The 16,329-nt window shown below is 38.8% G+C and overlaps 1 protein-coding gene across 11 annotated transcripts in view; it reads right to left on the minus strand.

The window, feature by feature from the left end:
- Positions 1-2,523: 2,523 nt before the first annotated feature.
- Positions 2,524-16,329, minus strand: part of RBPJ (recombination signal binding protein for immunoglobulin kappa J region) — a 218,639-nt gene continuing 204,833 nt past the window's right edge. For 8 of the 11 annotated variants that reach the window (XM_043572831.1, XM_043572834.1, XM_043572830.1 and 5 more), the window contains 6 exons: positions 12,259-12,396; positions 11,990-12,102; positions 8,600-8,740; positions 7,391-7,546; positions 6,934-7,037; positions 2,524-6,776 (listed from right to left, as the gene is read on the minus strand). In XM_043572831.1, the coding sequence (XP_043428766.1) occupies positions 6,461-6,776; positions 6,934-7,037; positions 7,391-7,546; positions 8,600-8,740; positions 11,990-12,102; positions 12,259-12,396 (968 nt within the window). In that variant the 3' untranslated portion in view covers positions 2,524-6,460. The remainder of the gene's footprint in view (positions 6,777-6,933; positions 7,038-7,390; positions 7,547-8,599; positions 8,741-11,989; positions 12,103-12,258; positions 12,397-16,329) is intronic. The other 3 variants (XM_043572838.1, XM_043572839.1, XM_043572840.1) reach the window with 1 other exon arrangement.

The raw sequence follows: 16,329 nt of genomic DNA on the forward strand, positions 1-16,329 counted from the left end.
GGCAGTTGGAGCACACTAAGACAAGCCCTTAGTGGAAATTTTCAGAAATAGCCACACCCTGACTGAGCTCAGAGCCTAGAATGTTCCTGGCCATTTAAAAGTTCCCACTTATGTCCTAACAAATTCTAACTTCCGGCATTACCCAGAAATAAGGACGGATATTCATGCTTCCAAGCAAATAGCCGCATATACCATTATCCTTCAGCTGAAGTTCTTCCCCCCAATCACACCATTTGCACCTTTGGAATCTACCAGCAAATTCTCAGCTTGTGAAATCTCTAGGACATTTGGTGATTAAAATAATCATCACTGTCCGCCAAGTCAATTATTTTTCCCCAAAACTTTTCGTTGTATCATCTAACCATCTGAATGCCATATTAAGAATAGCCAAATTATGGAAAGAGTCTAAATGTCCATCAGCTGATGAATGGATAAAGAAATTGTGGTTTATATACACAATGGGATAGTACTTGGCACCGAGAAAGAATGAAATATGGCCTTTTGTAGCAACGTGGATGGAACTGGAGGGTATTATGCTAAGTGAAATAAGTCATAAAGAGAAAGACAGATACCATGTTTTCACTCTTATGTGGATCCTGAGAAACTTAACAGAAGACCATGGGGGAGGGGAAGGGGAAAAAAAAGGTTAGAAAGGGAGGGGGCCAAACCCTAAGAGACTCTAAAAAACGGAGAACAAACTGAGGGTTGATGGATGGGAGGGAGGGGGTGGGTGGGTGGGTGGGTGATGGGCATGGAGGAGGGAACCTGTTGGGATGAGCACTGGGTGTTGTATGGAAACCAACTTGACAATAAATTTTATAAAAAAAAAAAAAAAAAAAAAAGAACTTAGTCATCATTACTCTGTGCTGTGCGGTGAGAAGAACAGAGAGGAGGCGTGCAAGGAGAAGCCAGTTCTAGGTAAAAGGAACCCCTGTCAAGTCACCGAAGAGGCCACCGTGGAGATCACCCAGTCACGCTATTTCCTCCTTTGCGTGACGAAGGTGGGTGCTTCTAGGTCGACAGCGTGGGATTTAAATACATACCAGTAACCCTACTTGTCCAGCCCCGGCAGAAATTATCAACCAGGTAAAGGTGCCAGAAATGACTGACCTATGTGTCTGTACTAAAGTGAGGTGGGCAGAATGTAAGGAAATGAAAAGCAGGGACTACAGTCATAATGCCAGAATGAACTTGACACACACCCAAGCTTCATACTTACCTTGAGACATTTTTTCATAGAGCAGCACAGTTTAAAGTGCCACTTCCTCAAAGCAAACCATTCTGTAAGTTCCAATAGTTATAACCTATTTGTGTTTGGTATGGATGTTTCTTGTAGTTTAAACCCTCTCCCGCTCTGTAGTCGAGAGTATTTACCCGCCTTTTCAATGAACTCCACATGTGTGACAGTAACAGCTTTGTGCCAGGCACTCAAACGAGTTTATCCTGAACACAAAAAACTACATGTATAAAGTACATTCTTACAGGTTCTGACTGGGCCTTGACTTACAGGGCCATCACTTGACCTTATGCTTTAGGCTCTAACCCTTAGGTCAAGGTGAATAACCTCTTTATATACATCAGCTACATCGGTCTCCTTCATGATTTCCTAGCACTGAACTTTTTTTAAGGATTTCTTTTTAGTCTAACATTCTAGATTTTTTTTTTTTTTTAAGGGAAAGACTCCCTTCTGTGACCACTTACTGCTAGAACCTGATGTAGCCTGCCCTCTCCATCCCCGTAAATGGCAATCATCTGGAGGTGCAGTGACAAAAAGAGTAACATACACTTAATGGATCTTTGGTAAGATTGCTTGGAAAGGGCTCACATGCTGTTTATGGCAAGGAATACACATTTATTATTCTCTTCTGAACTCTAAATCAAGTAATCACTATCAATCTCGAGCCTTAAAAGCTTCCGACTTGAATTGTCTCTTATTTAACAATCACTATTTTTAGAGCAAGAGGTCTTTAGAAAAATTCTGATAACGTGTTTTTCTTGGAAGGGGGGAGAAGTCAGATAAAAAACAAACTTGTTAGGATTTAAAAAATATGTAACGTCCCCTTTAACTGTTTCAGTACTAAACACAGAATCTTCCCTCTCCATATCAGGAGGCCCCACTAAAAAGCACAAACCATCATTGTATGTTCTTCTGTGCATCAAACCAAATACCAACTTTATATTGGAAAAGCAAGCTGCTGTTAAATAATACTCGATAATCTTGTTGAGATTAGCTTGACATGCTCCTGGATTGGGAGATCTGCCCCTTGGGTGACAAAGCCCCTTTCCTTATTTATTATTTACATGGAGAAAACCCCCAAAACTATCTCTCTGGAAAGCATTACACAGTTACAAATACTGAATAGAAAAAGAGCATAGCTATCGCTTTGACGTGATACAGACAGCAAGGTAAGATTTTTAATACGCAAACTGTGATATGTAATTTAATTCTACTTCATGCACTATTCGGAAAGCCAAGACGCTAACACGTGCATCAGGCACAGCCAACAGAAGACTTTACAATGGTTTGCGTTTCCTTTTTTATTTATTCCTTGAAACTGCCCGTATTGCAGGTTTCTCATGGGCGAAATATGGAACTGAGCAGATTCTTTTTTCTACAAAATTATGGTATAAACTTGCTCAATTTTCTATCTTATTGCTAATAAACCTTACAGGCGCACAGTTTGTAAAATAAACCCCTTAAGGACTGAATGCGTACAGCATGCTGCAAGGTACAAGAAATAAGCTAAAAATGAGCATATAAACCTACGTCTGGACCAACACAGTACTGAATGCCGGCAAACATTTATCACGACACAGGGAAAAATTAATAGGAGATACAGTTCAGTCCTGAAAGGGTTAAATAGAAACCCTAATATATTATTGTTTCTAATCATCCAGCCCACATTACAGTGCTTGAAAACAAAATCAGGAGTACCGAACACACATTTGTTCAGCACTCATTAGAAAACACAGCTGCTTTTGAAATCAAAAGTTAAGTAACTTGGTTACTAATTGAATAGCATTTTGTTTAAAAAAGGAACCCCCCTCCCCCACCCCGTGGATTATCTGGTTAAACAGGACGAGGTTAGTTCTCAAAAACTGCATGGGGAATATTCTGTGAGGGCACAGATGGTACCAGTTTCATTAAAAACAAAAACAAAGACGAAAACTAACCGGTTATGATCGCAAATAAGTCTGTGCAGAAGAGGGATAAATATTTCACTAACACATACATGAGGATGCCTTTAGTTGCCACAGTTGAAGAAAAGTCAGCAGCAGGTTAAATATTATACTAGTGTTCGATTCTGAAATCACTCAAAATCAAAAGGGCATTCTACATTTAAAGCCTTTAACTGCCTTCCCAATCTAGGTGATCAATTCAATGGAACTAAAAGACAGACTGGATCATGGACTCAGCTTCTAGCATATTTTTAGAAATTGCATAGCTCACGAGAGCACAAGATACCCTTGTAAAACAGAATTTTAAAAAACCAGAAACAACCCAAAACTCGAACGTTTTCTAACTGAAGTGGTCACCATTCTAAGAAGGGCATCTAGCATCTCTAATAATGCCATCGGAGGAGGGGCTGTATTCTACTATAACCAGAGGACAAGGCTCCTATAAATTATACACTGAAAATGATTTACAAATCCATAAAGATTTTTTTTTTTTTAAAGCAGCTGCCAAAAGAACTACTGATAAAAAAAAATAAGCTACAACAGAAATCATTTCAGTCTTTAGTTTGTGGTATGCAGAATGGCATAAAATAGCAAGGGAAATGTCTGTAGAAGTACATTCTTGGACTTTTCAAACAAACAAAAAACAAACAGGAAAAGGCTTTACAGTCTAGTATTTCAAAATTATCTTATTAAAAGAAACAAACAGCCAAAATAAGGTATAATTAAATAGTAAAAAAGCAAAGTTCATTTAACAAAGCCATAAACTTGAAGAATTAATTTGAGCTGCAAAGCTACGTAAGGAATAGTCTGTTCTTCAAAAGTATCTCATCTGTTGTCGGTTAATTTAACATAGTTTTGTATGTAACTAAACATCAAACTGGGAAGTGGAGGAAATTTGTGGCCCATTGGAAGTAAAGCGGCACTGAAAATATTTCCACGCTCCGAACCAAAAGCAGTGTAAAGATTACTTCCATGACTCAACAGAGAAAAATAATTACTACTCAGAAATAAGCAAGTTTGCAAGAAGGAGCTAGTAAACAGTTAAAACAAAGAAAGGTAAGGCCACAATTCTGCCCTTGATCACTGGATCAGATTTGAAGTGTGAGGCAGGGTCAGCTTACGAGAGAAGCTAGTGACTGGAGCAGATCTGAAGAGAAGGCTATACATATAGAATAATGCAGCCTGTGAGTAATTAAAAAGGCTTGCAGTACGATAAAACCACAATAACTCTGATTTAACCAGTAATGTGTTTTACAAGTGACTTCCTCCTTGAAAACTGAGGAAAAGGTGATTTAGAGAAGTTAGGAATTGTATTTACAATGACACAGTCTGAGCAAAAGAATGAGTGATGAAGATAACAAAGCTGGGGAGAGGGGGAAAGCTACTAATGTTTACAAAGTCTACCGATGAAGACGTTTTCAAAACAGCCCATGACACCAGAAAGACAATGTTCTGTATGGCAACACTGTGGGAAGTTAGTTTTGCATTCATAAGGTACTTGTGGCTCCTGTTTTATGGGACAGTAAAAGCTTACCACACTCTAGAGGTAGTTTTGAACTCTAGAAAGAATGATTGTAGTACTAGACTGTGTCCTAGAACATCACACACACGGTTCCTGTACTAAATGTAGCCCAGTGAGTCGGCTGCAATTTCTAAGAAACTGAACAAAGGCCTGACCAGAGTGCAGGAATGGAAGCAAGGAAAAACCGGTGAGCCTACAGCATGGAAGGGCCAACGCACAACCCGAATGCCACGAAATCTTAACTGAATGGAAAAGAAACGTCTTCTGAGTAGGAGACATCTGTGGAGACACTCAGCACTGGGGAAGAGAAGACAGAGGAGTCAGGAGAGAGATGAAAAGATCAATTGCATTTGCAGTTTTACAATCTCACAACTATCTGTTCTAATGTACTGTCTTCCAAGCTATTTGAGTTGGTCATCTAACAAAAGCATCTTGTTTCAAGGTTACAATGATGTTTTGACCTAGGCTACCAAAAAAATAATAATAATAATAAAATAAAAAAAATAAGTAAACAAACACATGCTTTTGCTGAGATTTTCTCATTATACAATAAGGGCACCATCTACCAGCTGGTAGCAAATACTTCTCATGATATTTTTTTTTTTTTTGTCCTATGCTAACAAGGCGGAAAACACCCTGCTGAAGGAGATCACTGGGAACATTCCAAGTTCAAAATAAAATGTTTAACTTACACATAATACAAGTTATGTACAAGATTAGGAGTGGGGCGGGGGACCTGAACGAATCTGGAACATGTAGATACATTTACACATGGGCAAAGGGGAGAGAACACTTCAAATACCAACATGTTCTGCACCATGAATTCATTAATGACTAAATGGCCACATTTAATTCCACGGAAATTTTAGAACCTCTTGGAATACCACTATAAATACATTTAGAACAACAACAACAAAAAAAGGAAAACAAGGAAAGAACTACCAACAGTGTCTGAGAATAGAGACTAAGTTAACATACATTGCATGTACTGCAGGCAAGGCAGAGGCATTTTTTTTAAAGCTTTTGCACAGACTTCATATAATCTTAAAAAAAAAAAATAGGCGGGCCTTTACAAGATTTGACTTGCTGAAATCAGAACAATTTCGACTCGTGAAAGGTCATAAGACATCAGCTTTAAAAAAATAAAATAAAATAAAAAGATCAGTTCCAGCCTTAAACCAAAAAAAAAAAAAGAAACCTGGAAGAATATGTAATTAGGTTAAACAAGCATGGTCAGGCTTGGAACTTGAATGTACTGTAGAGCAAAAGCTCAGACGGGGTGGGGAGGAGAGGGACCTATTTGGTAACAAAGGTGTACTATATACTGTGATATAAAAAAAGGTATGGTGAAAATGTACCTTTTGCTAAAGCTTATACAAGTTCCTTGGTCCGTAAAAACTATGTTAGATTTGTGTCTTCTAGTTTGATTAACTTTTATTCCAGCCACATCTCTATTTCTTGCCCATTTAAACAAAACCAAACAAAAAACCAACCAAACGAGTAACAGCCGAAAACAATCGATTCCCAACAGTTTGTACATTTCGACGTTTTGTTTGTTTGTTTTACTGCGGCTTCTGCACTTCAGATCAGCACTTGTAGGTAATGGGGTTTCTGAACAGTATCACCTGGTATGAAAAGTTTTCCCAAGAAACCACAAAAGATTGTTCATTTTTTTTCTTTCTTTCTTTCTTTCTTTTTTTTTTTTGTCAACATTTTGCCGCACTCAAGTCAGTTTAAGTCCCAGCAAGAAGCCGGTAGTTAGGACACCACTGTTGCTGCAGATGATGTGACACTGGTTGAATTTGTGCTGACATTTGTGTAACTTCCCTCGCTGTTTGTGTTTGATTCATTAGGGGGCACTTGGCTTGAACTGGCTCGAAGGATTGCTCCTGCCGCACTGCAGTGTGGCCGTGGCCCTGGTTCCGGTGTGTAGGTAAAGGTAAGGCTGGTGGAATAAATGATTCCATCATTACGGACCAAAGTTACTGGAACCTGGACTGGCTGCCGGACCCATCGCCAGCCCTCCCGGAATGCAGAAATGTCTGGGACAACACAGAGCATACTCTCTCCACATCTGAGGAGGAAATATAAAGCACTTAAAAGGAAGGTAAATTTTAGAACTGGAACTTAAAACAAGGTTGCTTGATACATTACAATCAGTATTAGGAAAGAATCTCATGTACCCAACCCCATCAAAAACTCTGGATGATGTAAAAAGTTTCATTAAGTACCTGTACATAGTTTCAGCTTCTACATCCCCAAACCACACTCGTAAATTTGGAGTGAAATTCTGTCCTGTAAGTTCAAGCATTGCTACGTCCCCACCGCCATTCAACTGAAATTCACAGAAAATCAGAACAATGTTGAGAACACTTTTCATTTTCCATTAAAGTACACATATTAGTTTTTCATTTGACTATGATTTGTGAAAAAAATGGAAAAATAAATCTCTTCTTTTAAATAATATGATTATAAGGACAAAATGAGCTAAAAACATCTCAAGATAATATAGTTGACTTAAACTTAAATTTTCTTGTATAAAAAGTATGCTTTTATTTTTTTTAATCAACAAACGATGTATTAACAAAACCTCCAAATCTTATGATTAATTGTGAAATAAAATCATGCTAAGTCAGAGCAGAGAAAGCAACTGCAAAGAGCTAAAAGTCAACTTGTAAGTGTTCTCACCTGAAGACTTTCTACGACAGGCACAGGGGTGACTGGGGCAAGGACAGGGCCCATCCCCTCGTAAAATGTATACTCCGCCTTATCCGTACTAATGATTGTCCAGGAAGCTCCATCATTTATCATCTCTTTATTTGGTTCTTTTGGGCATGGAGTGGCCTGATGAAGAAAGAAATGTTTAGATGTGGAAGTTTATATACACTGCAGTATAAAGACAATTTTAACAAGGTAACATTCATAGACTGGAGTTAACAGGAAGACAATTTACTACAAATTTCTGAACTTTCCAAACATGGTGCTCTGCCAATCCCTAACTAAACACAGAGCATCAGTATGACAACCTCACATCCAGTAGTTTTTTATACCATGAAATATTTCAGTGACATATTAAAAATAATACCTTTCAGAATACCCATTTAAGAGCACACCAGTACCTGCATAATTTCTTTAATAAAAGATAGTATTCGTGATGTAAATAGCTACTTAAAACTCTTTATGGATCCCTAAGAGAGTAAGAGCCCTTCAAGCGTCAAGAGCAGTTGAACCTAGCTACTTCCAGCAGGACAGAAACCAAGATGTGAACTGGCAACCCCCCACCCCTACCTTCAAACACCCAGGCCAGTCCAGCAATTCTGGGCTGAGGAGGACGGCTGTATGTGGCCATCTCTCTGAAACGGGGTCTTCAGGTGTTTACAAGTGCGTTTCACACGAAGTGTTAACCATCCCACTAAATCATCTGCCCATGTCATAGACGTCCTCGTGAAAGACTTCTAGTAAATGCAGTTAAAAATCAGCTTTCGAAACATTTCCTCATTACTATCTAGGAAGACCTCGACGTAAATCTGATAATTATGAACCCTCCCCAGAAATGTGTGTGTATCTATATACAACATCTTCACACAGTTTCAGAGGACTCAATGAACACCCAAAATCTACTTTTGGATGATCTGAGAACCTTTTTTGATTCCGAGAAATAGATATTAACTGTCTCTCCAAGAACATGTTTATGGATTTGAGTTCTTCCTTGAGGTGGGATGACTGCCATGTCTCAGGATCAAGTAGGTTAAGAACCTTCAGACTTGAGAAAAATACCTGAAAACGGCTTTGTGTCTTTGGGTACAATTAACATTAAACAAGAGTTTTAGATTTCTGTATGCTGCTAACCGAACAGCTGACACATTTTTTTTTTTAATCAGTAATTTAAGAACATACCTGAAACTGGATTATTCTTTCTTGAGAAAGGCACAAGTACATTCTTTCTGTATCCTTAAGGTAAAATGCACATTTATGGAGTTGTGACACAGGATCGTCTGCATCCAGTAATGCGGTTTGCTTATCCACTTTCCTAATTATCTATAGTTCAATAATTAAGAAAGAAAAGGTCATCACATATGGAGAGCTTTCATTCTGGACACTGCCAAGGGCACACGGAAAGAATACGCTATAACAACACATCACAGTGTATATACAAAAACATTTACAAACACTAAGGCTAGGTATAAAAAGTACTTTCAGATCACAAGCATGGTAGAATGTGGAAATGGTTACCTTCTTCTGGGAATACCTGAAAAACAGGGCGGGCAGATACTCATTTTCTAGATCACTGCCTTTCAAGCTTTACTGTGCATACAAATCATCTGGGGTTTTTGTTAAAAACACATCTGTTCTAATCCCACAGATTTCACGTGGGCCTAATAGTCTGCATTTCTAACAAGCTGACAGCTGGTGTTAACCCTGCTGGCCAATGGACCGTATTTTATGTAGCAAGTTCAGTTGACTTTTCCAATGATATACAATCACATCAGAAGAAAATCTCTGAAGACTACTCTCCCTCCCCCCTCCCTCCCTCTCCGTGTGTGTGTGTGTGAGTGTGTGAGTGTGTGAGTGTGTGTGTACATATATGTATACATATAATTAAAAACCTGGGGCACCTGGGTGCCTCATTCAGTTGAGCGTCCGACTTCGGCTCAGGTCATGACCTCACAGTTTGTGAGTTCGAGCCACGCATCAGGCTCTGTGCTGAGAGCTCAGAGCCTGGAGTGTGATTTGGATTCTGGGTCTCCCTCTTTCTCTGCCCTTCCCCCATTCACCCTCTGTCTCTCTCTTCTTTCAAAAATAAGTAAACATTAAAAAAAAAAATACCCAAACTTCTAACTTCCTCCAACTCACAGCTCAGTAAATGGCACCACTACTCACTCAAATCCAAAAACTTTGGAGTCAGCCTTGACTCCTTGTTTTCTCTTATACCTAATCATCCAAACTGTCAACAAATTCTATTAAATCTACTTTCAAATAAATGTGTCATCTCTCATCACCTTACTGCTACCATCCTGAATTATGACCAAAGTCCAACCACTGTCTCTCTGTTCCCACTGCTATACCCCATGTTCTCCTCTTCACAGAGCAGCCAGAATTATCCTCCTAAACATAAATCAGTCATCATGCCCTGGTTAAAACCTTCCAGTGGCCTCCTGGCATATGTAGGTAATATAAAGTCCATACTCTAGATACAGAGAGAGACTCTACAAGATGCCATCACATCTACAAGGCTGACCTTGTAGCCTCATTTCCCACCCCTCCCCACTTCAGACTACAGCGCCTTCCTCACTAGTCCTCACCACTCCGGTCTGACATTCTGTCTCCACTTGTGCTGCCTGTCTGAAATGCCCTTCACAGTTTGTGGTTCCCACCTTCGTTCTGGTCTCTGTTCAAATATACCCACTTTGAAGATTTCTCCGACCACTCCAAGCACTCCCCAAGGTCTCTAGGTCTTTACCCTGTTTTAACTTACTTTCCTAACATTTGTGTTAACCTTTAATACGTTAATATGGTTATTTCTTTAGCTAATGTTGTCCATCTCCCTAAAACTGCAAGCTCCATGAGGAAAGAAAGCCCATCTTGCTCACCACTGTATCCAGCATCTAGACAGCGTCTGGCACATGGAAGGTTCAGGACTATTTATAGAATGAACCTGTGCACGTAGGGCAGTAACACATTGCTCCACAATGAACATCCTTCACAGTAGCTACTGAGTTTTATGAGGATTAAATCAATGTATGTAAAGTGCTTAGAACAATACTATTGATATCATGCAATAATATTGGCTTTTATTACTTGGTTTACATCTCAATATCCAAAGATTTTTCTTTAACTAAGCTACAATTGTATAAAAGTCCCCATCTTTAAAGTTAGCATTCTTCATGTTTACATTTTTTAGCTCTGCAGGTCATTTAGTCAGAATATCTTCCATTCTACTAACCCCACACCCATTTTTGAGTTTAAAGGGAGACAGTACACTGTGGCAACGAGAACTGCTAAGATAGTCTTCGAGACTGACTAAATTCAAGCAAAATGTTTCAGTTTGATGCTAAAGTCTTAGGGCAATATTTAAATTTGAGGAGGTCTGGATTTTAGAGAAATAACTGAGTTTTGAATGATGTAAGCCTGCAGCACTCACTCATCCTTCTCCTCTATGTGAGAGTCATGACTCGTCTGCAGTCCTGTTATTTGTGCGCTCCACGGTTTCTCCACTAGCTAGTAATAAGCACATCGTGAACATGAGCCATGTTTGGTTCGATTTTATTCCCCACAACAGTTCTTTGGACAGAGACCCTACTGAACGACCTCTCACCAATAAAGAAACCTAAGATGGCCACTACTATTTGGCATCAAAAACTTGCTTTGGTCATTTCTAATTATCAAGAAAAGGAAAGAAATCTGAGACGCCTAGAAATGCAAATGTTACAACGTAAGCCATGTGTGTGGTGAACTCTACATTCCTAAAACACCAGGGAGAACTCCAGCCGGCGCTCTCTCCTGTGCTGGCTCTATAGCTCGCTGGTACAATATCTACCGTATTTCTGAGATAAACTGGATACAGCCCAACACTGTGTCCCTAGCCCCCACCCCCCGGACCTTGAATCAGACATACTCCTAAATCCCCTCCGTCTTTAACATAACTAACTTTTCTTTCTGAAAAGGAGGGGGAATATAAAGGCGGGAGTATAAGGGGCTTTTGCGTTCATTTTGCGAAGAAAAGCAGTTTTTACAGTTTCAAAATTGTCCTAGCGAACAAAAAGTCCTAAACACCGTGCTTCTCTCTCAGAGTATGAAATAACAACTTAATTTTTAATAACTCTATCTTCTTGTTGGAGAGTAAACTAGTAAAAACTATGCTTATATTTTTAAAGAAGTAAGAATTTCTATGCTTCTGAAAACTTGGTCCTGTGGTGGGAGTATCAGGTACCACAAAAAATGAATATAGTGTATCTGTACTGGTTAAGGAAAGAAATCATAATGCAATTATTTAGTGCCCTCTATCGAACATGTTCCGATATGCAACCAAGAAGCAAAAACGCCACCAAAATTTACTAGAAATAGTGTAACAGAAAGTCATTAATAATGCATTCACAAAAATTGGCTGTCTGCCTTAAATCGGTTTTTAAATAAGGTGGGGTGTGATTGTCAATAATCAATAGCAGTGATTATTGACACGTCTTCTTAAATTAAAATATGAAACCGAAGCATATTTTTACATCTGAACATTGTGCCTTTTTGGTGTTCTTAATTTGCACCACACACAGCAGCAAGAGCAGAGCATACCAGTCTTGGGAGAGCCATGCCGGTAACCGAGCACACAAGTTTGACTGTCTGTCCATAGTGGATGTAGCCATCACGAACCGTGAATTCTTCTCCTTCTGATTCATCATCATCCACTACAGTGGAATGACAAAAGAGATCGAATTATTATCTTTTAGAGTTCTTTAATCTACTTAGGAAAATGATAAAACTTAATAGATCTGTGTGTCTTATTATCAAAGAATTTCAACAGCTTCACACTAAAAACATCAAATACACATTTTCATACTCACAGAGATGAATGTAAAATGCTCCCCACTGCTGAGAACTGGCATGGAAATTACCTCCTTCTACATGCAAGTATCTGGTACTAACTGTCTGGGATCGAAGTCGATTAAACAGAGCCACCTTTGTTCCTGAGGCAATGCACACTGCAAAGAAAAAACAGCTTCTATTTATGTGACTGGGGGGAAAGGACCTGTACCTGGCAAGTTATACATTATTCTTTACTATTACTTAATAATTAATAGATTCTGCTAACAAATTGATACCCTAAAAAAAAAAAAAAATCAAGGTAACTCTCATTAATGATGTCAGGCTAAAGATGTAAAATACGCCCATAAAATATTTTTTAAATGAGAACTATACAGTATATTTAACGCAGTGCTGTTCAGTAAAGGGACATCATTCTTAAATATCCAACAATAGGAAAGTGATTAAATACATTATAATATCATTCACCTATTAAATAATGTATATCAAAATGCACTGATTAAAAGAAAAGTATCTCCCTAGTACATCACTGAGTGGAAAAACGGGCTATAAAACCCTCTCTGTACTGTGGTTCCATTATATATGTATTTATGTGGCTGTACGTGTGTGTCCACGTGCTCACATCCAATCCTATGGAATGTACTCAGGAGTCTAGAGGAATGTTTAGCAAAGTTGAGGCCAACTGCCCCTGGATATTGTGATTTTAGAGATTTTGATTTCTTCTAAATACCTTGAAGTATATAGCATTGCATGAAATTTCTTGAAAAAACAACCACGTCTATGTAAGGAGGAAAATATTCTGAAAGTGAAATATGTTCTCTGTCAATAAGAAACTTACAATCAACAGAAAAAGTGAGTTTATTTTTTATTTTTATTTTTTAGAAAAAGTGAGTTTAAATAAAATCCTATAATTTGAATTGGAGATAGTGTGAATCCATGACATTAGCAAGAACACCCAACTCCCATTATGAAGTAAGCCTTGTCCTCTAGCAACAACAACAAAAACCAAAGAACAAATTTAAATCTGAGCAAGCATCTAAATGGGCTACAAAGATGCTCTCCTTGACCAAACTTAAAATTTTTTTAATGTTTATTTATTTTTGAGAGAGAGAAAGAGAGAGGGAGGGAGGGGGAACATGAGCGGGGGAGGGGCAGAGAAAGGGAGACACAGAATCCAAAGCAGACTCCAAGCTCTGAGCTGTCAGCAGAGCCCTACGCGGGGCTCGAACTCACAAACTGCAAGATCATGACCTGAGCTGAAGTTGGACCCCCAACCGACTGAGCCACCCAGGCGCCCCTCTCCTTGCCCATACTTTAAAGACAGGCTCCTCTTCCCTCTTGGCCTTCCCAGCCCAGTTACTGCAAGATTCCCTAAGTCTTTCTCTCACCCTTGACATCTGATTAAGTTCCTCATGCGCCACCCTGAGTATCTGATCACCAGAGAGAGGCCAGCCTTTAGCAAAAATCCTTTTAAGCTGGCTCCTCTAGAGCCCCTGTACCCTTAATGTTTCCTCTTGGTAATGTTCTATCCACTGCCCCTCCCCTCACTCTGTTCCTGGACTAACAATTCATTGAGCTCAGCTCCACACTGAAGTCTCTTCTCCCTTCTGTGACAGTACTGAATACAATCTGTCTTTACCACCTTTAACTAGTGTCTGGCTCTATCTACTGTGTTCTCTTTGACACTATCAGTTTATAAGATACATTAAACTACACCAAGGAAATGAAATTAGCAAAATCCAGTATGTGGTAATCTCTCAGGGCCAAATGACTCAGTCTCTTCAATAAATACATTGCAAGGAGAGAGAGCCATGAAGAGGGAATCCAAAGATAAAAAGTACTCAAGGTGGGGTGCCTGGGTGGCTCAGTTGGCTGAGCATCTGACTCTTGATTTCAGCTCAGGTCATGATCCCAGGGTCAAGGGACAGAGCCCTGCAGGCATCAGGCTCCCTGCTGAGCAAGAAGCCAGCCTATTTTCTGTCGCCCCCACTCCCTCCCTCTGCCCCACTCACTCTCTCTTTCTCTAAAAACTAAATAAAATAAAAAAGAAAATAAGTAAGTAGTAGACATGTTTACTTTAAAAAATACTCAAGGACATGTCAATATAATATATAGTATAAATATCTGATGGGGATTCAAAATTTGAATTCTGATTCAACCAAAGTACTAACAAAATGGCATTTTAGGTAATTTTAAATCTGTTTAATTAGACATTTGATAATATGAAGAAATTATTTCTTTTTATACTTGTTTTATAACATATTTGTTTTTATGTGATCATCGTATTTTCATTATAATAAAAACGCAAGAGCCTCAATCTTTCAGAGATACATGTTTACAGATGAGAGGTCTTATATTTGCACTGAACTAAAATGAGGGCAGAGGAAAGTGGGGGTGTGATACAGGTATAGATGAAATAAGACTGGCCTGCAGTTAAGATCAGTCTTGAAATTAGAGGCTGGACACAGAGCTTTCGTATAATTATGCAACTCTGTCTACTTTACTATGTTTGAAAATTTCCATAATATAAATGGTTATAATAATAATGACTGAGGGAACTAAAACCAACCAATATATAAAAACCGAATAAGTTCATAATTAAACAAAATAAAAACAAGCAAACTAAACAAAACTCCTAAAACCTTGAGCACTTTCAAAAAATACTACTGCTATTCTGCAAATTAGTAAGCAAGTGTCTATCCTGCCTTCTCTGCAGACTATTATTTGAAACAAAATGCTAACAAGTTCTAAGTAAAAGAATACGAAAAAGCCGTTCATAAAACACTAGATTTAAGCAGCCATTGTCAGTGGCTAATGGTTGCTGAAGAACTCTGTACCAATGGATTAGGCTAGCAACAGCACAACTTACTATAAACAATCTTAACAGGACAAGACCTGGGTATCATCTCAGGCATCATCTCTGACTTCTGATTAGAAGGAAACAAACATATAGAGGACCAGCTAATTCTAAAATACGTCTTTAGGTCTAACCACCAGTTTATGGAAAATATGAGAGACAGAGGCACAAGTAATCAGCCAGATCCAGAACATGGAAATTCCAAAGGAAAAATTACCCAGTTTCTTCAGCAAATGACATGGAAAGATTGGAGGGGGAGAGAACACACTATTATACGTTAAAATGTATGGGCCTTATTTGGATCCAAGTTTGAACAGGCCAACTGCTAAGAAACACACACACACACACACAAGTGTAAAATAACACTTCAGAGACCATGTAATAAGTCTGCACACGGATTGGTTTTTAGATGGCATTAAAGCACTACTGTCAATACTTTTAGGCACCACTACTCCAGAAATGATGGTTGAAAGAACAGGTCATCTGAGATTTCCATTAAAATATTCCAGAAGTCAGAGGAGGAAGGACCATGGAAGAAATGAAACAGAACTGGCAAAACCTGTTGAGGCCAGGGGGACGGTCACCTTACACAAGTCTCTCCCTTTTAGGGAAGTTTGAAAATTTTCATAATAAAGAGTTAAAAAAAAAGAAAAAGAAAATTGGGTGCAGGGGTTGCAATGCGTAACTCAGTCAGACAGCGTTTATCTTTGGTATTTGGTAGTCTAAAAATCTGCTCATGAGGCAGCAGTCTTTGCCAGAGCAACTGTGTTAAAAATTTTGTTTAGGTTTTCAGGAAGGACTTCCACAGCCCATTTGATAACAGTGCTTCTCAAAGAGGAGCTTTTGATGTTCTTGGGGGATCAATTCTCTGTGGAATGAGAACGAGGACTTTTAGCGTCACTGTCTGATGCACCCAATGCCATCAGCACTCCCTGTGGTCACTGACAGCACAAGGAATAAATTCCCACTTCCCATATGCCTCTGGGGAACACTGCAGAAGCTACTCTGGCTGGGAACCATCTCCGTAGACCAGGCATTGTCGATTTCAATTAAAAAAAAAAAAAAAAAAAAAAAAGATGACCATAAAATGGCAATAATACATGTGACAGTTTCAGATTAAGTGGAAGGCCACAAAACCATTACTAACAAATGAATTTGCTATCAAAAAGCAATTTTCAGTTAAAAAAATAGTTGAATTTGTCTTATTAATCCATCAGGGGAATTGGTGACAAAC

Source organism: Prionailurus bengalensis, chromosome B1 (assembly GCF_016509475.1).
Source record: "Prionailurus bengalensis isolate Pbe53 chromosome B1, Fcat_Pben_1.1_paternal_pri, whole genome shotgun sequence".
Lineage (NCBI taxonomy): Eukaryota > Metazoa > Chordata > Mammalia > Carnivora > Felidae > Prionailurus > Prionailurus bengalensis.